Genomic DNA, 22,273 nt, shown 5'->3' with positions numbered 1-22,273 from the left:
TCCAGGATAGCTCCTCCAACGAGGGCAGCCCAACTTGCCCTTCCACTGCTCTTGACCAACGAATACTGACAAGCTCGTGGTGCGGAAGGCGCCTTCGTACAACGACCACAGTCGCTGTCGTTGGTTGCGACCTCACACCCACGATTCACGTGGCTCGATTGAGCATGGTAAAACAAACTTGGTATCCCAGCATTCTCGGGTCCATTCGGCCAAGAGTACTCTATGGAACGAGCGCGAACGAATGCGCGGTGCTCTACCCAGCACAGCCATGCATGTGCTGCATCCTTGTCCAGTGATTCGTGCCATGCCCTCCACGATGCCCTGGCACGATGCTGTGGCACACGCATCGCTTCGTCAACAAGGGCATGACGACGGCAAGGTCGACGCACTTGCAAGGACTTGTCCTAGTACTGTAGTTGTACTATGAATTCGATCCAAGATGAGTTTTTTTTCGGACGACAATTGAGTCGGACTCGTACTTAGTACATTCACTCGAAAATTGTAATAAAACGTGTGTCGACATAAATTCTTCAATCCACGTTGTCCAGACATATCTATGATTTGTATGAACCCTCATAAGAACGATTTGCTCGAGAGGATCCGCCTCGGAAATGAAGCACACCAGACCGTTCATACAATTTCCTGCAGGCGGTGCCGTGGAGAGGCGTGAGCCCCATATCATGCGCGCCACCCCGAACGTCCAGTCTTTTCCTCTCTTTGGCCTTTAGGCCGTCCCGGAAATTCCAACAAAGAATCGCACTTTCACGAATTCTCTCCTTGAAGTCTCTAAGTACGTGTCCGAATCCGTGATGGGCTCGAGTTGCCCTCTGCAAGGTTGGAAGCAACGTGTCCCCGCCTGGTCAGCGTGGAGCGCGTTGGGATATGCATTGAGAATCGGGCATCCTGTCAAGCTTTGCCCATCTCGACATGAAGTCCATCGATGCCAATCCCGGGAACATTGTCGTCCCATTTCTCAATCAAGTCAGGGTCCTATCGAAAATACGGATAAGAGAGACTGATATGCGGACACCACAAATCATCAACATGCCGTTGCCATCTTGTCGGCGACGATCTGGCCGAATGCCGCGAAATGGAGCGGAGCATCGGGCGCTCGTCCAGCCGCTATGGTCAAAATTACGTACAGCGCCACGCTGTCCTGCATCACGATGCGCCATGTCAACGGTTACTCTATCGCTAAGGGTCGAAATGTAACGCCGCTTGAACCTCCACCCCGCGCCGACGCAAGGATCGTCGTGCTCGAGTCCTATGGCCTCTACGTTTGGTGACCGCCATTCGCTCTTGGCAACTGTGCTGGGATGCATGTACATTACGTTTACTGCGATCTGTTCATGCATCTTCGTGTACTTGCTCAACCCGCCAACCATGAACGACATTTGGTGGGCCAACTACACGACGACGCGAGAGCAGGCATGGCTCGTCGACATCTTCAACGCGATGCTGCCCATCCAGGATTCTGGTCCCGTCGACCTCTTGGCGCCTCATGCAACCGTGGACAAGGTGTACGGAGACCTCGCTGCCACGACAAACGTATACCCAACGTACCCCCGGCGACTCGTTCTGACTGAGCTCACAACCATGGAGCACGCTGTGGTGAATCTACGGGCGCTGGAGTCTCAAGAAAGCGTGTGGATCGGCACACAGTACTGTTGGGTGGACTTTGACCAGGAATTTGAGGTCGCACACACCCAACGACGGCAGCGTCGGTGTCACTCGCTGTACAAGTCGAACGGAGCCGTCTACATCGAAGCGATCCTGCGAAACATCAATTGGGACGAGTTCATGCAGTACTACGGTGGCGACACCGGGTCGTTCTCTGTTGCGATTCTCGACTGGCTGCATCAAGTGCCATCGGGACAACGGTGGATCGCGGCCACGTCGATCGCAAGAGCGACCACGACAGTCAGCGACGAAGTCGCGTACTGGAAAAACCACTCGATCACAGCGTTCACGTTGCAATGGCAAAATGACTACCTCACGGGGATGTCCGAGGTCATGGTGCTCGAGAACGCGCTCGGCATGCGCCAGGAAGTTGTCCTGAACAACATCCCGTCGGTCGAATGCACGTGGACATCGTTCGTTTTGTACCATGCATTTATGAATGACATGTACGGTCACGCGGATGCGAATCGCAGCATGATTTGGTCGGCGGACAACTCGATGTTCAAACAGCCTGCATTCAACCTGGAGCGCGAGGTCGTGGGTGTCTCGGATGGCGACGACATGCCCCCCTCGATGGAACTCTTTCGGACCGTGATCGGGCCATTTCTTTCTGTTGACACGTGGCTCGTCGCCGTTCCGGCGTCGGCGCTAGCTGCTTACCACGCCTTCCAGTCCAAGCTCCGCACGATCACGACGGCCGACACCGCCATGGACACCGCCATGAGAACCATCTCGGACGTCACTTTCCATCCGACGCCCGTCGCCTGGGCGAACCCGACACTCATGTTTTACGGCGGCAATCCCATGTGCTTACTCGGCACTCCCCAACCGTACGTCCAGCAAACGTTTGGGTTCTACGACATTTGCGACCACCAGAAACCGCTCACGGTCGACATGACGTTCCAATCGGCCATCTTCGCCATGCACGCCATGAATTGTTCTGTCGACGTGGACGGCACGTGTGGGACAGTGTCTGAGCCAACCCAATGCCTCGCCTCAGTGCAGCACGCCCAAGCAACGTCGCGGCTCCTTTCGCTATCGATGGAGCGCCGACTATTCGACCAAGTGGAAAGCGACGTGAAGCAGTTGAAGGTCGGTCTCCTTCAGTTTGCCGCGAACGCGGTGGACGACCTCAACCGCACGATCTTGTTTGAAGCCCTGTTTGACGAGCCGACGTTTGCATTGTTCAGTTGGATTGTCGTGCTGGACTGGATCCAAGGCATGCGAGAAGTTGTGCGATTCGAAGGTGATGCAGGGTCGGTGGCGCTCATCTCGATGCTCGAGCGACCTGTCCTCTTTACGAGCAGTGTGTCGTACGTGACGTCAGCGACCCGGTATATTTTCTTCCTTGTCGCGTACACAACGTTCATCGTGGTCGGCATCACGGTCGGGTGTGTCCTGGGCACGATCGCGACGATCGGGAGCCGAAAGATGAACAACAACTACGCGTGGTTCAACCAGATCGTCGGGTCGGTGTGGATCGGTCGGCCGTTGCTCATCTTACGCGGCACCACCGCGATGCTCCTCCTCAGTACGGCGCAGCTGGAGCTCGTGGCTGGGAACGACGCGTACTCGCGCCTGCATTTTCAACCACGAACGTGGCTGCGCATCTTTGTCGTTGCCGGCGAAGCGACGTGGATGTTGTACGTCGCGACGGACTTTCTCACGATTGTCACGCGCCGATTTACGAGGCTGTTTGCGCCATTGAGCTACGTGGTGTGCTGGGTCGCGCTGTTCGTCCTCGAGCTGTACAACCCAATTCTGCCGGTCGCGTACATCGCTCGGACGTGCTCGGCGCAGAGCATGGACCAAACGATCAAGTGCTCGAGCGGGGTCGTCCAAATCGGTTCGTTCGATCGAGTGTGTCTGATAGTCGTCATTCAAGTCATCGTGTTGTGCGGCGCCATCGTCGTCGCCAAGATGTACCACATTATCGTGGGTGGCCGTCGAGAGTCCCCTGTTTCGTTTGAGCGGCACATGCTCGGCGTGGCCGACAAGTTTTACCCCCTCGACAACTCGAAAGATTTCGTCGAGTGCTATGAATCCCACGACGTGGCGTCGTGGCTCATGGCGGGGCTCGTCCACATCCCTGGCTACAAGGACAGTCTGCTCGACATCAAGCTATGGCTCCTCCACCAAAAGACGGCGGCTGGCTCGCTCCGCATCCCGTCGTTTCACTCGATCCGCCACCTCGGCATAACCAAAGGCGGACGGTACCGCAAGTACATCCCCAAGGCGATCCGCCAGTACAAGAAGCAGATCTTGTCCTTTTTTGGCGTGTTGTACGCGATCGCGAGTATCGTGGGCAGTGTCTCGTATCTCAAAGTGTCCCAAGTGAACCTGGCCAACGACTTGCTGTGGGCCACGTTCAACATGACTGGAGCCCACGCGTTCACGGCGAATTGGCTCAACGAGCAGCTCGTGCTCCGCGTGCCAAACGAAAAAGTCCACTTGGACACGGACGTCGTCAACGACGACAAGCCATACGACGACGACAACGGGATCGTGCTGTCGCCGCCGAATGTCGGTGGGCTGCTTCAGTACACGGAGCTCAACACGATCGAAGCCTCGATCTCGGGGCTCCGGACGTCGGATCCGTGTGCGGCTCCGTGGATCTTCACCCAGTATTGCTACGTGGACTTGAATCAGCGCTGGGAGCTGGCCAACACCGAGGCGAGACAACACCGATGCAAGTCGATGACAGCCAACGGCGCGGTCTTTCTCGACACCGTGCTGCGCAATGTCGAGTCATTCGAGCGGTGCTGGGGCCATGCGTTTGACATGGCGATTGCCAACGAACTCAAGCAAACGGCAGACGGCCAGGCGTGGTTGCGCAGCACCCTGTCTGTAGCGCAGGACTGGCCAAGTGTGGCGGCGGAAGCGGCGCTGTGGCGACGACATGGCATTGAGCACTTTACAACACAGTGGCAAAATTTCAAAACCATCGGGCTCGTCAACAAGTACACGATCAGCAACGTGTACGGGTTGGCGTACCCGTTTGGGCTCGAAACATCGTTTTCCACGTTTCGGCTCGACCGGGAGACCACGATGAAGCTGTACTGGGCATTTGCGAACGATCTCGCGAGCGTCGCCACCAACCAGAGTGCGATCAGTGGCCTGAGCCTCATTCGGTCCAGCCCCACGTTTGCTTTTGCCAACAGCTCGATGGAAGCGCTGTTATTTCAACGCGAGATCTTGGTGCCACCTCTCGTCGCGTCGTTCGGGATCCTCGAGACCGTGCTGGGGCCGTTTGGGACAGTCGATGCATACCATCTCCCGTGTCCGGGTGTGGTCAAGTCTCTCGTACGTACCTTACTGGCCGCCCTTCGCCAGAGTTTGGCCCACAGCGTGGCGGCGCAAGCCGCGTACTTTGACATCGTCGACGGCATGTTTCTTTTCTCGCCGGTGCCGACACCGTTTGGCGAGTTAGCGTTTTCGTCGGTGGGGGGGAGCATTTTGTGTCCCACGAGCGGTGCCCGCCCAGTCGCGGCTGGGATGCAGTGCCTGACGTCGCTGAGCAAACAATGCTCGTTTGTCCCGTTGGTCGCGTCGACGCCCTTCTTTCGACGGTCTATCCTGTCCGCGGTCGTTCTCGCCCGCGTCACAACAGCCACCCTCGACAACATCACGTCGATCTGTGCCAACGTGGCGCAGTCCATCCCGGCATGCGTGCAAATGCTCAACTCGAGCACGTCGTTCGTAAACGAGTACATGCCGTCCGTTGTGGCGGACCCCAACGTGACGGACACCATTCAACACGCGACTGACGCCGTGCTCGCAATGAACATCGAGTTGCTGCAATTTGGCATCCAGGCGGAAGACGGCCCTGTCGAGCTGCACCGCACGCGTCTGTTGGAGTCGGGCCACGCCGACTTTGCTGCTTTTGCATGGTCCATGTTGGTCGACTGGGCGATGGGGTATCGCGAAGTCGTATCGTTTTCGGGGGATGCGTCCACCATCACGCTCGTCACGGAATTTGAGCTCCCGCGGTCCCAGCAAGTCAACCAGGCGCAATTCCCCGTCAACTTTGCCGTGTACCTTCGCAGCGCGGTCATCTACATCACGTCGACGTTGATCTTTATGGCGGCGCTAATGCTATTGTACATCGTCGCAAGCCTGGGAAACGTCGAAGTGGGGAATCTGTACAAGTTGCAGCGTGTTGGGGCGATCGTGTGGATCGGCCGCCCGTTTTTGTTCCTCCGCAGCTTGACCGCGATTGGGTTGCTGTCCACGTCGACGCTGGAACTGCACTACTCGGGCCGCATCTCGTACTTTGAATCGCAGCAAACGCCGCTGTACAAAACGTTCTTGGCCGCGAGCGAAGTCACGTGGCTCGTCGCTGTCGTCAACGACATTGGCCTCGCGTTTACGCAAGAGTACACGCGCCTGTACGCGTCGTCCAACAGTATGCTCGTGTGGTTTGTCATGGCTGGAATTTCCATCCTCTCTCCCATGCCCCACGCGATGACGATCGACAAGCAGTGCCACTTGGCTCAGGTGGACGTCCAAGTCGTGTGCACGAGTGGCGATCTCGCGATTGGACGGCCAGTGCGCTTGATCCTTGTGGTTGCCATCGTCCTCGTTTGCAACGTGGTATGCTACACGACAACACGCCAATTCGTGGCCCCGCCAAAGCCGACGCCCCTCCGGTCCGAATTTCTCTACGCCGGGGCCAAATACCTCTTCAACGCGTCCGACTGGATCGACAAGAAAGTCTACTACATGGACCGCATGTCGGCAGCCATGAATGGCGTGCTCACTCTGCGGTATGCAAACGTCATGTACGGACTCGACATGAAGCTCTGGTGTACTTTTCAAGTCGACTTGGCCGACTACGAACCGCACACGCACGCCGCCAAGTACGCGCTCCCGCTCAAGATGGCCAACCAGTACTAGGCGGGCGGTGCCGTGAGTCCCGTATGTGGAGCTGAGTGTCCCCACTTCGCCGTCCTCGACGCCCCCTGTGCGCGTTGACAACCCGTCCAAACCGTGCCGATGGATTCGCCAGCATAATGGAGATTTTATGAAACTTGAGTGCTCGTGTTTGACACACTGCGCAATCGTGAAATGGGTCGGATCGAGGTATGTGTTGTCGTTTTCACCTGCGTGAAACTTGCCGTCGTTCCTCACGAGCACAGCATGCGTAAACGATCCGTCGCTTTTCTTGACGCGGGCATGTTGCCGATCCATCCATCGGGCGGAACCGAGGCGTACAGCACGTTGTGAACAGGAATGTACAGGGCCAAGGTGGCTTTGCCTGCGACGACGCACATGTTCAACCAATGCAAGGGGTGAATCGCAAGTTGAGATTGGAGCACGTATTGGTTGCGGCGCGGAGTTTTGCCGAGCATTGGGCAAAAATGGCGGTGCGCATGTGCATGAGTGGGCGACGAGCCACACCGACCGTGCCACATGATTGAACAGAGAGCCATTCCAACCCATCGGAGGCGCGAAATGGTGCAATGATTACCAACTTCAGGAAACGTCCACAGCGCAACTCAATTCGGCATCTCATGACTGTGCCATCCAGCGTCTGTTGCGGACGCTTCACCCGTATGTGGATGCACCTTGTCTCGATAGCACGCAACTCATGTTGCCCTTGGAGGGTGAAGGCGATCATATTGTACTGTCCGGAAAGCATGCGCGTGGCTAACCAACAAGTGGGAAAGGTGTCGTACCACGACGTCCATCAAGAGTAAGATGGTGTACATTCCAGGCGAGTGCATATATCCTCGCACGGCGCAAAGCTCGACATGGCATTCCCAGCGCAGTTTCCAGGTTCAAGTGCCTATTAACGTGATCTAGGACACACACCACATGCTTCGAACAGCCCAGCGATGAACACTGGCAATCGCCGCACGCACACAAACCAACGCCATGCCAACACGTGCAGTGTGCGTTGGCATTTGAAGAAAAATTCCATGCCGATCACTTGACTACACGACCACACCGCGCATGGTGATCACGGCGTCGCCATGCAAGATGACTCGGTCTTGGTCCGTGTCGACTTGTAGTCGAAGGGTGCCAGGACGATGGCTCACTTGCCGGGCGACGAGCGACGACTTGGATAGAATCGCAGCCCAGTACGGCGCCAACACGCAATGCGCGCTTCCCGTGACCGGGTCTTCATTGACTCCAGCGCGAGGATCGAAGTACCGGTTCACATAATCTACGCCGGATGCGTCCCCGCCCTTGGTCGTGACCATCAACCCCCTAGAACGAGGCAGTGAGCGAGCACGTTGACATAAAACCAAGCAAAGTACTGTGCATCCAATGCGCCAAGGCGAGTGAAGTCGACCGGGCCAAGCGTGGCAAACCGATCCGGGTTGACGTGGCACAGAATCTTTTTCCCGTACATGGCCCATGCGACCACGTCTGCGTCGTTTAGTTGCAAACTCGCGAGAATATCAAGCTTCAGGTCGTTCGAGCCGTCGGCGAGTGGTGCAGGGGCGCACAACGGAAACGCCATTTGGATTTCGCCGTTGGGCAAGTATCGCGTAGTCAGCCGGCCACCGCTGGCGAGTCAGGCCATGAGGGGACGCATCCCAGACAAGGACGAAACACATACCGTGTTTCAAAATCCAACGTCGACGATTTGCTCACGTAGCCGTCTTCGAACAGCACCTTGGCCGTGGCCAGTGTGCCATGACCACACAAATTCACTTCCATCGCTAGTATCCGCCAAATGCCACTTGATGAAACACTGCAAGAGCACGATCGAGATGCTCTCGAACTGCACTGACCTGGCGTAAACCACCGCAATCGATACGTGGATGGGTTCGACGTTGGCGCGACGTACGCCGTTTCGCTCAAGTTGTTTTCCTGGGCCACGACCTGCATCCATGCATCTGTGGCGGCGTCAAATTGCTTGGCAGTCATGGGCACGATTGCCGCGGGATTCCCTTCGTAATGCACCGACGTGAATGCGTCTACTTGGATGATTTTCAACTGGCGGGCGCTGACGCAATCCAGCACGCACTCGAGCCACGCATCCTTGCCATGGACCACGGGCGACAGACGCGTGACTTGGAAGCCAGCCTGGACGTAAAATTGAACGAGGTATGGTTTGCACAACAGCAAGATCGCTTCCACATGCGGCTACACGTTCAGTCAGTCACGTGGCACGAACGCGGTCGTCGTACCTGGTCAGCTACAATTCTGTCCACGTACGCCTTGAGCATGGCCGACGCGAGGCCTTGACGGCGATACGCAGCGTCCATGACGACGGAATGGATGCACAGGTATCGTCCATTCGGGTCGTGACGCGACATCGTTTCGTCTTCCAATTCGCGGCGTGGAGCCAGCGTCCCGTTCACAAACCCGACCAAGTGTCCATGCGATGCCTCGTACCCTCCGAGAAAGTATGCTCCGGCGACATTCAGACGCATCTTGATTTGGGCCAACGACGCAGCTTCGTCCGCAGGGTACGACGCTGCCTCGATGGCATGGACAGCTGCCGCCTCGGACACCGCGATCGGCTTGTACGTGATCTGCATCTTGCACGCAATGCCACCAAGTTGGCCGACTTGACCGATTGTATCCGGATGGTGTATCATGGAGAGCAAGGAACCGGCACAACGACAGGCCCCCCAACGTCCTCCGCCTCATGGGCCGTCGTCGAAACCATACTGGCGTGGAGATTGCGTGCGGCGCATCGCACGCCGCCATAACTGGGCGTGTCGCTCTTGTGCTCGCATTGCCGTGACGTGCACTGCGACGTGCAATGCACACGCCGTGGAATAAAGCAACCTCCGCATCATGGGGATTATCGAATTCCAAAAGAACGTCACGATGCCATGATGAAATCACGTATAGTTAAAAGAACCCGACGCCAGGGTCATGCCCTTCGCACAGGAGAAACACGATTTGGCCGTGCCCGTATTGCACGGCAATGTCGAGTGCATGGAGACCCTCCTACCAATGTGAAGTTTGTGGTCAGTCATCGTTCCGCGAGGTGGTGTCGCGTACGGCATTCCTCAGCGATTTTTCACACCCCCACTTGAGCAACACACGCACTACATCTTCGTGGCCATGTAGCGCAGCCTCCATCAACGCCGTCCATCCATGTGCCTGTCGATCTAGGTCAGGACCGCGGAGTTCCCACGTTGTGTGTTCGGTCGTACGTCGACTGCGTCCAACCACGCTCCATACTGCAACAGCACCTCGACCATGGCACATTGATTCTTCTTGGCGGCAACCAAGAGCGGGACATCGCCATCTCGGTCTGGAACGTTCACGTCCACGCGCCCTGACGTGACCCACATGGCCACTGTGTCCACGTCCCCTCGGCTGACAGCATCTATACACCGTCAGAGCAAGCGCCGCGCCACGTTGTGCCGGCGTACCCGTCAGCTCCAGGTCAATCTCGTCCATTCGTTTGGATAGTGTAACTGCCGTGCCCTTTCGGGCCAACGTCATCTGCGGCGACAGGGCTTCAAGATACAGCTTCTCATTGGTTGAAAAATGGATTTTGTCAATCTATTTCGACCAATCATGTGAATGTACCATGGCGACTCGAGGAAAACGAACCCGACCTCGGCGGACCGGCACATGACGCACCACTTGTCGCGGTCTGTTCAAGTCCAGGGCGCCTCGGGGGTGTCAGCGACCCGTCGACGGCCAGACGAAGCGTCGCCACTGCGGGAGGAAACCTTTCGCCAGATGATGCTCCTGCATGAGGCGCAGAAAGTCGTGTCGTGGGTCCCCGACTCTCTTGCCGATCGATGCTACCATTGCCAGGCCATGTTCTCGCTCGTGCTGCGCCGTCACCACTGCCGTCGTTGCGGCAACGTGTTTTGTGATGGATGCTCGTCTTCCCGCATGCCTCTTGTGAGCGCCGGGTTCTTTACCCCTGTCCGCGTGTGCGACAAATGTTGCGACGCTGCCAAGAAGACCCACCGCCGTATGTACAACGAACGGCGTCGCCTCAGTCAAAGCGTGTCCAGTGTTGGGCCAGCACATGGCAGCATTGAAGCGCTAGCGTCGTCCTCCCATCACGATCTCCATACGCTTCTGACGCTGTCGCCCATGGACGAGTCGGAAACGTACTCAAACTACACGGCCAGCCCCGCGGGTCACGCGCTAACGACCATGATCGACGTCATTCCCGGCGAAGTCGTTATGTATCGAGGTCCAAACGTTCGTTTGCGTTGCATTCCAAACGGCTGCGAATACGCGGGCACGGTTTACATCAGCAACTACCGCCTCGTGTTTTCCCAGACCGCGGCGCCTTGCCTCAGTACGTCCGAAGCATGCGCTCGAACGCACAGCCGGCACGCGACGGTGGTCTTGCAAGCCGATCATGTCACGACTGCCCCCCGGTACCACGCGATTCCTTTGCGTACGATCGAGCGCGTGAAGCGGCAAGAATTGGCCGAGTCCGACACTGGTAACCAACCGATGGGCAGTTGCGACAAAACGTGCCACGTCATGCGGCTTACATTTTTTTGCATGGCGTAGGAGTGCTCACGGTATTTTGCAAAGACTTGCGCCGCGTCCAGCTCGTGTTTCTCGGGCTCGTGAAGCAGCAAACGTTCAGCCACTTTGACCGTTGTGACCGAGAACTGAGAGGTCGCGGCGGGGCAACGCATTTCGCCAAAGTTCACCAAGAGCAGTTCCCTCGCGCCGTCTTGGACGGATGGACCGTGTACGACCCGGTGGCCGAATTCAATCGGCTCGGCGTCGGTGCCACGACCAAGTGGCGCATCACCGACATCAACCAAACGTATTCGTTCTGCCCAACGTACTCGGCATCCATTGCCGTGCCTGCCGCCATCTCGGACGACGTGCTGGCCACAGCAGGTAACCCCTGCCACGAAACGCGATCGTGGCAGCCATCGAGATTGAGATCGTATCGCGCTGTGTAGGCGCGTTTCGATCCAAAGCTCGCATCCCAGCGCTGACGTGGCGAGACAAAAAATCCGGGGCCACGATTTGCCGCAGCTCCCAGCCCCTTGTAGGTTTGGGTACGTCGCGCGCGCCCGTGCCTGCATCCGTTGGGACGGCGGCATCCGTTTCTCGATGCCCACAAAATCCCTTTTCATCGATGCCTTCGCTGCATTCAGTTGCGCAAGGCCAACTAGCCATGCTTCCCAGCGTGTGTGGAAGCGACGTTTTCTCACATAGCCATGCTTGATAGGGCAAAAGCAGTGTGCGGAAGACATCTTGTTGATCCAAGCCATTGCTGCGACGAACCCGAGCAGCTCCACGATGGTGATTGTGGACGCGCGGCCGTGGCGCAATGCAATGGCTCAAAAGACGGTCGGGATGGCAGGGTATGAATTGACTGCCCATTACGAAGTCAAGACCGTGCCGGACAAAGAAAACGCCGAAGCGGTGCCGCCGTCGTCGCCGCCACAGCCAAGCACGGTTGACCGAGTAGTCGACGAGACAGTCATGCTGGGGCCGATTACGTGCCGCCTGGTCTTTATGGGCATCGAAAACATTCACGTGATGCGCAAGAGCTTCCAGAAACTCACCGACTTGTGCTTGGCCCCCGATCCGTTGATGGAGCCACCCGGTCGGTGGCATGAACAGGTGCGTTCCAACGACCGTGTCACAATGGGCGTTGACACGCGCGTGCATCCAGCTGGCCCAAACCAAATGGATGGACCACCTGAGCCGAATCTTACACGCCGCCGTGGAAATTGTTCGACTGGTCAAAACCGACACCGCGAGCGTGCTTGTGCATTGCAGCGACGGGTGGGACCGCACGTCACAGGTCACGGCACTCGCAGAGCTCATGCTGGACCCGTACTACCGCACGATTCGTGGGTTCGCGTTGCTCGTGGAAAAGGTACATCGATGGGCTCCTCCGTCGTCGATTTGAGCGAGGGGCTGTGTAGGACTGGTGCAGCTTTGGCTACAAGTTTTGCGAACGCACGGGGCACGTCGCGGACCCGAACAGCCAGGAAATCTCGGTCGTGTTTGTCCAGTGGATGGACTGCGTGTGGCAAATGTGCAGGCAATTTCCGTGCTCGTTTGAGTTCAACACGAGGTTCCTCATCTTGGTTCTGGACCACTTGTACTCGTGCCGATTTGGTACGTCGCTCGATGTGGGCAACTGAACACGATCGACGAGGTGCGTCGTCACTCACAGCCTGTGCAGGAACGTTTCTCTACGACTCGGAGCAGCGCCGAGTCGTTGAAGAGCGCCAGGCCCCGACCACGTCGCTGTGGACGTATCTGTCGAGTCTGGAGCGGTCCTTCATTACGAATCCATTCTACGAACCGCGCAAGTATTCACGGCAAAACTGGCATGCTCGCGTCGTCGAGCGGCGACAAGCGAACGAGTTCCCCATGTCGCAATGGCAGCAGCCCGTCGAGGACCACCACCACGCCCCCGTTGACGGGTACGTCGCCCTGTGTGTCAGTCATGCGAGTCGCTGTACCGAACTTTTTTGTCGTTGGATAGCCATGGTTTGGTGGGGCTCGAAGAAAAGGAAGACGGAGTTGTCATCGTCCACACGGACAGCTCGCAACACTTGGAGGCTCTGGCGTCGCCTCATCATGCGGACCATGTCGCTTCCGACGACTTGTTTGGCGCGAAAAGGCCCAAGAACGGCGCTGCGTTCGTCGACGACATCAAAGCCAGGGGAGGCAAACCCAAGAAAAAGTTTCACTCGATTGTGCAAGACTTGGATGCGGGGCTTATGTTTCCCCACGTGATCGAGACCGTCGCGACGCCGCTGTCCAGTCCCGCCTACGCCTCGCCCTTGATGGACTACACTGGCGGCGCCGACGAAGATGACGACGTCGACCTTGAGCTCCTCCCACGGGATGACAGCATGGCAGACGACGAGCCTGGACATCTAGACGCACGGTCCAGCACGTCCAGTAGCAGCAGCAGCTGTGACGAGAGCGAAGGGAGTCAAGCCAGCAGCAAGGACGTGCCAAGCTTTGGGCCGGACGCAGATGTGCTGCTCCCGAGCGTGTCGGTGAAATGTTTGAGGCTCTGGACAGAGTACTACCTCCGGTGGGAAGCCACAGCCACGATCGATCGCAACGGCGATCTTGAGCGCGAAGCCAAGCTCCGCGACGTCCTCGCCGAGTTAGAATACTACAAGAAGCAGCAACGCAGGCGGGAACCGGGTGGTTCGGTGAGTGCATGGAGTCGACAGCGTGGTGGGCTGACACGTGGATAGAGGAGGCGCGGTCGAAGACAACCAAGACGAAGCTCCAAGGACGACGACGACGGCGAGATGGTCGGGTTGGCCATGGAGGACCTGTTCGAAGTAGAATCGAGGCAAGTCGTGGCACATGTATTGCCCCCCTTATCGGCCCCCCCTGCGACGCGTTCGTCGGCGCTGTCGCTGGTCACATTGCGCGCGCACAACCACCGGTGTGATATCGCCCAACGCGACGAGCGCCATCGACAAGCTATGGACCGAATGCAGATGCCCTACGAAGACTTGATATCACAGCAATTACAGCACTATTAACACGACAGAGACACGAGCGTGAGATAACTGGAAGGTTTGGTCACGGCGGCGGTGGACGCGATCGACTCGGTTGTTGGCACACTTGCGACACGAGCGCTGCACACCCCCGTTACCATGGTATTCGGTGTTACTTGCGCCGTGCTTTCCGCGAGCCCGGTGCGATTCGCACCCGACGTGGAGAGATCGATCCCGAGCGCGATCCATGTGCTACAGAGGTCGAGGCATATGGTCGTCGAGAAGGTAGAAAGGCCCAACTCGTGGTGCAAAGATACACTCGCCGGGACGAGTCTCGACACTTTGGTCCTACGTCGGTTCGACCACCATCCATCCATCCATGGCTCGCGTTCTTGCCAGGCTGACGCGTAGTCGTTCGCAAGCAGGTCAACATAGAGCACTGCCCTTTCCATATCGTCCTGTAAACGGCAATCGATCGTGCGCCATGGCCGCCATGCCGACGCGATCTTCCAAGAGTGCAGTACTTTGGCCGCCGCTACATCGCGTGGTCAGCATCGCCCGTACTGAATGTACCTAGGTTAAACGCGTTTTATTTTCGCCATCCCCCCACGGCAGGTGAGCTGCCTTGCCGACGCTCGAGAAGACGACTGCAAGGCGTGCACAACATGCCCGATCCATGGCGGGTCGCAGCCGACTGCTTGGAATATCCTGTCCGCGATCTCCATTCACGACGGAGATAGATGCGACGTCCTTTGTGTTGACCGACAAAACACGTTAAACGTGACCACTGTGCTATGTGTGCGGTCGCCGTACCCCTGTCGAGGTGGGCTGTCTCGATCGTGACGAAGTTACGTGCATCGATGGCGCCACTGTGGGGCTGCTACCCACGATCTATCGTCACTTTTCAATTGTCAGCATTCGTCGGGGGTGGGATGAAGGCGTGTACGTCGGCGGCAAAATTCAACTGGCAGACGCAGCAGCGCACCAAAGCGTGGCTCGACGCGATTGAAGAAGAGGATGGGTACGACGATCACGACACAAGAGGCGCCGACCGCAGCGCCGTCTTGACTTACTTGCGACGGGTCCACCCCGCGTTTGTCTTGCACCGAAGCGGCACGGTGGTCGACCCGAAACACAGAGCCATGCGGGTCGTCGTCGACGGCGTCAAGCAAGGGTTCTCGATCGTGCTCTATGAAATCTGCCGCGGCGTGCTCGTCGTGCTCGTGCTCATGTCCTTCGCGACGGTCGCGGTCTGCGTTGGCGTATACGTGCACCTGAGTCAGTGGCAGTTGGTCGCATCGTAGTCAAGTGCTTGCCGTCGATGTGTAGTTCACTTTTCCTATTTATAAGCAATCCACGAAACTTTACAGGGTCGTCCTCCTTCTCTTCCGACGACGGGAGTCGATGACTACACTTGTTCGCTGGACGCGGCCTTGTCCATGGCGACGTCCAGCGACGGGTTGGCAGCATGCAGCGCTTCCAGCGCAGCCAGCCCAGAGTCGCCCAAGTTGTTGCCGCCCATCTCCAGAGTTTTCAAACTCGAATGCGCGTGGAGACCGTTGAAGAGCAAGACGGCCAGGTCACCGTGGAGGTCGTTCGCCCCGACGTCGAGAACTTGCACGGTCTTGTTCGCTTGAAGCACGGGCATAACTTTGGCGATGCCATCTCCCAACGCGTTGTGGAAGAGGCGGAGTTCTGTCAGAGAAGTCGATCGCAAGAGCAACGTTGCAGCAACAGCCGTCAATCTATTGCCGCTGACGTTCAGAGCTGTGAGTTGAGGAGGCAAGGCGGCCGCCAGAGTGTCGACGAGCGTGTCATTTAGCCCCGTCGTGGCCAGGTCGAGCGACTCGAGCGTGCGATTTGGGGCGAGCCCGTGGCTGAAGGCATCGACGCTGTTGGCGGAGAACGAGCTGTGCGATATGTCCAAGTGCTTCAAGTGTTGGTTGGTTGCCAAGGCATGTCCGAGCGCCGCGAGTGCATCGTCGGAGAGGTTGCAATGGGACAAGTGCAGCGATTCAATCGACGTGTTGGTGCCCAGCGCGGAAAAGAATGCCGTCGCCGTCTTGCCCAGAGGGTTCCCAGTCAGCACAATCGAGCGCAGACTACACTTTGAGTCGCGAATGTAGTCGGGAAGGACGGACGAGCTTCCAAGGACGAGGTCGCTGTCGTGCACGTCGAGAGATTGAACGGTGGATGTGGGGGATGCATGAAGTCCGGCGATAATGGCGTCAAATCCAGTCGCGTCGAAAGTATTGCGAGACACGTTGACGTGGCGAATGCTGCAATTGGCGGCCAACATGGCCCCGATGGACGCTGCGCCGGCATTGCCGAACCCTTTCAGCTCAAAGTCCCAGTCGATGATGGCGCTGGTGGGATTCTGCGCGAGGCCGTTCGCCAACACCGCGACGCCAGCATCACCCAACGCAGACGTGCCCACCGCAAGCTTTTGCAGCACTGTATTCGTGGCCAAGACAGACGCAAACGCCGCCAACCCTGCCGCGTCCAAGTCGTGGCCAGACAAGTAAAACTCTTCCATGATCGGATGCGTCGCCAGCGCCGCCGCCAGCGCAATCGCATCGGCTGTGCTGACGGTGCGCGTGCGCAGGACGTACATGTTCTTCGTGTTCCCCGCTTGCAGCTTTTGGACCAGGTCCGTCACTCCCGTCTTCGCTCCCCATGCCATGTTGCGTCACGGCGGTCGAGACGAGCGATTCCAGCGAGTGCTGCGCTACGGAACCATGCGACGATGCCATTGGTCAACGTGGATAATTTCAACCAATCCCAGCACACCATTCGGCGCCAGCAACCAATCAGTACGCTCGGGACTAGCGCCGGCCGTATCAACGCGACGACCGTCCACCACGATAGCGAACTTTGAGCTGCGCTTGGATGGCCGCGACTGTCCTGGTGCGACATGGCCGTCCCACAGACAGCAGAATATGCGGGTGCAGAAACGAAACCCTCCAGCTTTATCGTTATCAATCCCCACGACGAAGAAGAGATGTGATGCGGGTCATCTATATTTAGCATCCTCAAAACCACCCTGCGCATGTAGCCCACTTCTCAACTTTTTTCCATACCCTTGACATGGCCAACCATTCGTCATCCGACCTCGTGCCGCCCCCGTTGAGTGTTCCAGGTAGCTCACGCTCCCGCCATCGCTTCTTCACGTGATCCTTGGCAAAGTAGAGCTCACCAACCCCGTGGACACCTCCCACGAGCAACTGGTCCTTGCCATCGCGGCAGGGTCATTGGGCCTCGTCGCTGTCGTGCTCGCCATCGTATGCTGCCGAATGCGCAAGGCTGCGGCCATGGGCAGCGTCGATCTCAATGCCCTTGACCCACCAGCAGGAAAAAACCCTCCCATCGAAACAGTCCTGCTGCCGTTTCAACTTCCGGGAAAACTGCGAGGAAAGAAGCACGTGGCCAACGGCACCCACTGCGCCGTGTATCGAGCCCACTACAACGAAGTCGATGTCGCGCTCAAGACGCCCCTCGCTTGCCTCCTCAAGCGCGCCGACTGCGCGGACACGATGCAAGTCTTTGTGGACGAAATCTGCCTTTGCGCACGGTTGCGCCACCCGCACATTACCACGTTCGTCGGTGCTGTGTTTAAATCAGCGCGAGACGTGTCCCTCGTGACAGAGTTCATGGAGCTGGGCAACCTCGCGACGGTGCTGGCGGCCGACGAGAGCTCCACAAAGTTCAAATGGTTGTCGGCGAAAAAGGCACCAGTGACCAAGCTAGCGTGGGCACTTGGAATCGCTGAAGGTGTGGCCTATATGCACGGCCTCCAATTGACGCACCGTGGGCTCAAAGCCAAGAACGTGCTTCTCTCGTCGACGTACAACGTCAAACTCGGCGACATGGGGCTCACGCGCGACAAAGAGGTTCAACTCAGCATGTCCAACACACACAGCCGAACGGCGGGCAACATCGCCCCCGAACTCCTGGCCCACGCGACAGACTACTCCTTTGCGGCAGATATGTACGCATTTGGCGCGCTGCTGTGTGAGCTTGACACGTGCAAGCCACCCTTTACAAACTTGGAAGGCGGGGCAGGCGGCGGACTCGACAACAAACAGATCGCACTGCTGGTTGGCCAGGGCAGGATGCAGCCCAAGTTTAGCTACAGCTGTCCCGACCCGATTCTTGACCTAGCGACGCAATGCATGGACTTTCGCCCAACCAAACGACCGAACGCACTGACAGTTGTCCATGAGCTACGACGGATCAAGTCCTTGTTGACGTGAGCACTAACTATGAACTCGATTCCATCTCGATCGTCGTCCATCGACGGAAAAAGATGGTCGCTCGGCGACCTTAACAACGAAGGACGACATCCGTGGTGTAGTGCACACGGTCAAAGAGAGTAACTTCGACCGTTCGATGGCAGGCTGCCTGAAGAAGAGGCACCAGAGTCGTCACGACCTGCGCTGCTGTCTCTTCGGACAAGTTGCGCATGCGAAGGGGGCGGTGCATCCCCGTGCCTCGAAACGCTACGTGGAGCCAATCTGTGATGTCCATGAAGTCGGCTTCAGTCGCCGCGGGCCAAATGTCCTGGAGACATGCAATCGCAGCGTCTACACAGTTAAATGGGCTTCGGTGTGAGCCTTGGTGGAGGGTACTTACGGCACTGACGGGGAACTTGATATGACGGTGGCACGGGTCGAGGCTCCTTCGAGGACACGCTGTCAATGGATCGACTCCAAATTAGCGGCGCGTGGGCTTTGAGCTGCCCCACCAACTGGTGCATGCCCTCCAGTGTGATGGCTTTGTCCAACACCAACAAATTCGCTTGGCCAAGATCATGCGTGGATGATGTGTCGAGTGCGGTCACTACGGCTGGAACGATGCCAGTGGATTGGTCTCGCACGAACGTCGCGGAGTCGGGCAGAAAAGAGTCCGCGGTGGCTCCGTCCTTGTCGAGGGGGGGCGTCGACATGACCTCGAGATGGGACACTTGCTGCAGAGGATACGGGCCTTTGTTATCTACGCGACTTTCCAAACGGAGCTCACCTGCTTGAGTTGTGCGATCGTTTGCCGCATGCTGGCAATCAAGTCGCGCTCCTCTGCTTGTTCTAGTTGCATTTCTTGCATTTGCTGTGTTTGGGTTGCAAGTGCTGCCACACTTTTCTGGTACAGTTCGTCGAGAGATACCGATCCGTCGAGTTTCGAACCGTCTTGCCCGTGTGGGGACCCAACGGATAGTGTCGACGATGGAGGCTCAGTGGCGAAGGGGTCTTCGTTCCCTTCATGGATCGAATCATCTTGATTGGGCGGGTCTCGCCCGGGCTCTGCCATGGTTGGCAGTGCTTGCCAATTCTGAACCGACAAGGTCGACTCTGGCTCGGACCATTTCGTTTGGGGTCGCCCTGGCGGACGGATCGTTTTGTTGTTGTGCATCAGGCGATTTAATGCACTTTCGGCAACGTGCACACGGGATTCCAACTTGCTGACGTCATCTTCAAGCTTCACAATGTGAGCATTGGCGAGCCGCAGATCGCGCTGCAACTCATGATTTTCTTTGAGGACGTCGGCCACTTCTTGCATGGCGTGGCAGCGCTGGCGCCAGCACGCGTCGTACTTGGCAGCCGCTAGCTCCAGTTCGTGCGCTTGGTGACCCACTCGGTCGTTCAGTTCGCCGATTTGGACTTGCAAGTCGTTGTTTTGCGCGAGGAGGAACAGACCAGCTTGGGCGGCGGTCGTAAGGTCGTCGACGGACCCTGACGACAACCGTGACTCGCGATTGACGCCGAGCATTCCCCACGACTACACTCGAATGGGGGCTCCATGGGACCAAGCCTTGCTGGTTCAAATCTCGTCCGCTAAAAATATACAAACAGACCAGATCCGAAGGCACCACGTCAATCCAACGGCCGCCACAACTCTGCGAGCATGACGGCACACCCCGACTGGAATAACCAAGATCTCCTTGACGTCGACTGCGACGACAGGCAAGTGTTGCATGTCGTGTGCTGTCTAGAACCTGCGCCAGCGGTCCGCGTCGTCGTCGACCTCGAAGGCTTACGTGAGAGTAACGAACATTCCATCGCCCTCTTGGATGGGGTGCGCAGTACATTCATGTGTCTAGCACGCCGCGACGAAGCCGACTCGAAAAGTTCGACTCCTCGCCCTCAAACAGACTTGGAATCCATCCATGCGAACGTATTGGGGCGCCCTTGACACGGCCGTCGCACTCGATGCGAACGCATGTTTCGCAACTTACAACTGTCCAACCGCGCATGCTTTGTGAGTTCCTTTCCCTGCCAACAAGGGGCTAAGCTTTCACCCTGGCGATTCACATCAGCCCCTCTCCCTTTCAATGAAATGTTGGCGAAGCTCCGACGGCTAGCTTGGAAGTGGTCGCACGTGTTTTGAAGATGTCGAGATGTCATCTGCGCTGAACAAGTGGGTGGGTGCGTGTCACTGCCAGCTATGTTCTGCTGTGGAACCGTCCCACCAGCTCACTTGCCATCACGGTTCATGGCGACCTTCCTGTTTGCCCCGTCATGAACCGTCGCATCGCGCAGGCTAATGAACTAGACTCTTGGCAACTCTCCACTGCTCCACCTCAGCGGAAAACGGAAGAATTATGTCGATGAACCCGTTCGTTGAATGCCCATCCTCGATCCCCTCCTTCTGTTCGCACCACCCCCGACTCAGCCCATCCAAATGCATTCTGTACACCGTAAGAGCCATTCCTTGCGCCATGTAAGCAGTGCTTGCATCGTTCGCTTTGCAACACGCAGAGATTCTTGGTCAGGGGAAAGGGGAAGGGGGTACGCACGCCTAACAACATGATCCCCAACAGCCCCAACTATAGGAACGACGACGAGTGAACGTATCCGAACTCCCAACGCCATGAGAAGTGCCATGTCTTCTTTCAATGGCTCAGCTCAGGTCCGAAAGCAGGCCAAGCTCCACACACATTGATTTGCCACAAGATTTGGTTGGCACCTCGCACGCAGCTACGTCTGGCACGGCATACGAGCTGTCGCTGGCCATTGCCACCGTCGCGAGTTAGTGTGTCCTTGGCGTATTTTTTGGATGACTGGTTATACAACTCTGCATGCACCCATAGTCAGTTCCATATATAGTTGGAGAAATCGTAACGCCGTACCTGGTTGTGACCCCAAGGGCGACAGCACTTGCGTACGCAATGCCATTCCGGGGTTTACGTGCTTCACAAGTGATAGGGATAGCTATCACTAGTGAAGGTCATAGCTCCTTGCTGACGTGGTGCTGGGGGTGTTCACCAGCGGTCGTGTTCGCTTTGCATCGAATCACATGCACTCCCCCACAGGCGAGGTGGGGAATGGCCGAGCGGGCCAAGTGGTAGAATTTTCCACTATTCCCGTCAGATGTGAGGTTCATCTGACGGGCATCACCGCGGAACGTGGCGTGGATCCACAAATGGAATTGCGAGTTGATCGCGCGACATCCGGCCTCGACCACGGGGATGGGATTCGACCGAATCGCACAGGCTGCACGCTGGTTGGACCTTGGCGTCGGCTTCGCGTCGCAGGAATTTGCCGAAGTCCGCTGGCCAAACGGCAGATGGTCTGGTCATGCCTCGATGTCATGCGCTCGCGCCGCAATCGTTCGAGCGTCTGTTCGAGAAACGTGCACTCGGTCGCGAGGCACTGGAAACCGGGTTTGTGTTGCGACACTTGCGCAAGCGAATCGTCGACGCTGTCTTGCGCTTCAAGTCGCTGCTGGCTGGGTGTCGCTCTCGTACTAGTCCCGACGTGGAGGCCGCCACTGTCAGCCATGCTTGGTGTGGGCACTGCATTCATGCCCCGAGCGATCGAACGACGAGTTGGCGAAAATTTCCCGGTTGCCGTCCGCACAATTCCTCGTCGTCGTTGTTACGTTATCCTTCCAAGACGCGATAACGTTAACAACTCATACAAGTCTGACGCGAGGCTACAGTACAGGCGAACGCTTCGTTGGTGCTTGCTCTGCGGAGCCCCCCCCCACAAGTCCTCTCCATGGACCCGTTTGAGGCGCCGCTCCGTGTTGTCCACACCCTCGATCAGACTCTGCTCGAATCCAACACAGACAGGGTCAGCAGTCGACCCAACACGACGACGATCTAGTAACTAAGGTAAAATTAAGATTGGCTGAAAATACAAACTTTATATCCAATCGAAATTGTCCAATTCACCCACATAGGAAAAACGGCAATTCTATTC

The 22,273-nt window shown here is 57.4% G+C and overlaps 8 protein-coding genes across 10 annotated transcripts; 4 read left to right on the top strand and 4 right to left on the bottom strand.

Moving 5' to 3' along the window:
• The first annotated feature begins 1,204 nt into the window (after positions 1 to 1,204).
• H310_08743 (hypothetical protein) lies at positions 1,205 to 6,720 on the top strand. The gene has a single exon (XM_008874602.1). It carries the CDS (start codon positions 1,267 to 1,269, stop codon positions 6,574 to 6,576), a length of 5,310 nt encoding a protein of 1,769 aa, XP_008872824.1. The 5' UTR covers positions 1,205 to 1,266; the 3' UTR covers positions 6,577 to 6,720.
• A 670-nt stretch (positions 6,721 to 7,390) lies between these two features.
• On the bottom strand, positions 7,391 to 9,211 carry H310_08742 (hypothetical protein). The gene is made up of 5 exons (XM_008874601.1): positions 8,823 to 9,211; positions 8,424 to 8,778; positions 8,249 to 8,351; positions 7,944 to 8,195; positions 7,391 to 7,893 (listed from the first exon to the last, which is right to left on the bottom strand). Exons 1-5 carry the CDS (start codon positions 9,174 to 9,176, stop codon positions 7,617 to 7,619), a joined length of 1,341 nt encoding a protein of 446 aa, XP_008872823.1. The 5' UTR covers positions 9,177 to 9,211; the 3' UTR covers positions 7,391 to 7,616.
• Positions 9,212 to 9,466: 255 nt separating this feature from the next.
• Positions 9,467 to 10,055, bottom strand: H310_08741 (hypothetical protein; the record flags this gene model as incomplete). Its single annotated transcript, XM_008874600.1, has 4 exons — positions 9,467 to 9,594; positions 9,649 to 9,750; positions 9,804 to 9,979; positions 10,026 to 10,055. Coding segments are annotated over 4 exons (407 nt in total), but the record flags the coding sequence as incomplete, so codon positions are not given.
• A 144-nt stretch (positions 10,056 to 10,199) lies between these two features.
• H310_08740 lies at positions 10,200 to 14,147 on the top strand. 2 transcript variants are annotated; one of them, XM_008874599.1, is made up of 9 exons: positions 10,200 to 11,068; positions 11,140 to 11,481; positions 11,547 to 11,645; positions 11,819 to 12,216; positions 12,269 to 12,475; positions 12,525 to 12,720; positions 12,788 to 13,031; positions 13,094 to 13,778; positions 13,824 to 14,147. In XM_008874599.1, the coding sequence occupies exons 1-9, from the start codon at positions 10,231 to 10,233 to the stop codon at positions 14,118 to 14,120; spliced, it is 3,306 nt and encodes a 1,101-aa protein (XP_008872821.1). In that variant the 5' UTR covers positions 10,200 to 10,230; the 3' UTR covers positions 14,121 to 14,147. The 2 variants fall into 2 exon arrangements, with proteins under 2 accessions (XP_008872821.1, XP_008872820.1); XM_008874598.1 differs by having other exon boundaries at positions 10,200 to 11,086.
• Positions 14,148 to 14,785: 638 nt separating this feature from the next.
• On the bottom strand, positions 14,786 to 17,063 carry H310_08738. Of its 2 annotated transcripts, XM_008874596.1 has the most exons (3): positions 15,022 to 17,063; positions 14,889 to 14,975; positions 14,786 to 14,825 (listed from the first exon to the last, which is right to left on the bottom strand). In XM_008874596.1, the coding sequence occupies exon 1, from the start codon at positions 16,756 to 16,758 to the stop codon at positions 15,484 to 15,486; it is 1,275 nt and encodes a 424-aa protein (XP_008872818.1). In that variant the 5' UTR covers positions 16,759 to 17,063; the 3' UTR covers positions 14,786 to 14,825; positions 14,889 to 14,975; positions 15,022 to 15,483. The 2 variants fall into 2 exon arrangements, with proteins under 2 accessions (XP_008872818.1, XP_008872817.1); XM_008874595.1 differs by having other exon boundaries at positions 14,889 to 17,063.
• On the top strand, positions 14,910 to 15,466 carry H310_08739 (hypothetical protein). Its single transcript, XM_008874597.1, has one exon. It carries the CDS (start codon positions 14,936 to 14,938, stop codon positions 15,377 to 15,379), a length of 444 nt encoding a protein of 147 aa, XP_008872819.1. The 5' UTR covers positions 14,910 to 14,935; the 3' UTR covers positions 15,380 to 15,466.
• On the top strand, positions 17,046 to 18,328 carry H310_08737 (TKL protein kinase; the record flags this gene model as incomplete). Its single annotated transcript, XM_008874594.1, has 2 exons — positions 17,046 to 17,214; positions 17,265 to 18,328. The coding sequence occupies exons 1-2, from the start codon at positions 17,163 to 17,165 to the stop codon at positions 18,326 to 18,328; spliced, it is 1,116 nt and encodes a 371-aa protein (XP_008872816.1). The 5' UTR covers positions 17,046 to 17,162.
• Positions 18,329 to 18,398: 70 nt separating this feature from the next.
• On the bottom strand, positions 18,399 to 19,838 carry H310_08736 (hypothetical protein; the record flags this gene model as incomplete). Its single annotated transcript, XM_008874593.1, has 3 exons — positions 18,399 to 18,658; positions 18,708 to 19,041; positions 19,095 to 19,838. The coding sequence occupies 3 exons, from the start codon at positions 19,836 to 19,838 to the stop codon at positions 18,399 to 18,401; spliced, it is 1,338 nt and encodes a 445-aa protein (XP_008872815.1).
• Positions 19,839 to 22,273: the final 2,435 nt, after the last annotated feature.

Source organism: Aphanomyces invadans (genome assembly GCF_000520115.1).
Source record: "Aphanomyces invadans strain NJM9701 unplaced genomic scaffold supercont1.18, whole genome shotgun sequence".
NCBI lineage: Eukaryota > Oomycota > Saprolegniomycetes > Saprolegniales > Verrucalvaceae > Aphanomyces > Aphanomyces invadans.
The sequence above is the reverse complement of the archived record's forward strand: the minus strand, read 5'-3'. Positions and strand labels throughout refer to the sequence as shown.

Excerpts from the sequence above, each read along its gene's own strand:
- H310_08743 (XM_008874602.1), top strand. The coding sequence starts at position 1,267 with ATGGCCTCTACGTTTGGTGACCGCCATTCGCTCTTGGCAACTGTGCTG.
- H310_08742 (XM_008874601.1), bottom strand. The coding sequence starts at position 9,176 with ATGCAGATCACGTACAAGCCGATCGCGGTGTCCGAGGCGGCAGCTGTC. Across the intron at positions 8,196-8,248 it reads ACGTTGGATTTTGAAACACG|CGGTGGCCGGCTGACTACGC; the intron begins GTATGTGTTTCG and ends CTGACTCGCCAG. Across the intron at positions 7,894-7,943 it reads CTTGGCGCATTGGATGCACA|GGGGTTGATGGTCACGACCA; the intron begins GTACTTTGCTTG and ends GCCTCGTTCTAG.
- H310_08740 (XM_008874598.1), top strand. The coding sequence starts at position 10,231 with ATGACGCACCACTTGTCGCGGTCTGTTCAAGTCCAGGGCGCCTCGGGG. Across the intron at positions 11,482-11,546 it reads CGACGTGCTGGCCACAGCAG|GCGCGTTTCGATCCAAAGCT; the intron begins GTAACCCCTGCC and ends CGCGCTGTGTAG. Across the intron at positions 12,476-12,524 it reads TCGCGTTGCTCGTGGAAAAG|GACTGGTGCAGCTTTGGCTA; the intron begins GTACATCGATGG and ends GGGGCTGTGTAG.
- H310_08739 (XM_008874597.1), top strand. The coding sequence starts at position 14,936 with ATGGCGCCACTGTGGGGCTGCTACCCACGATCTATCGTCACTTTTCAA.
- H310_08738 (XM_008874595.1), bottom strand. The coding sequence starts at position 16,758 with ATGGCATGGGGAGCGAAGACGGGAGTGACGGACCTGGTCCAAAAGCTG.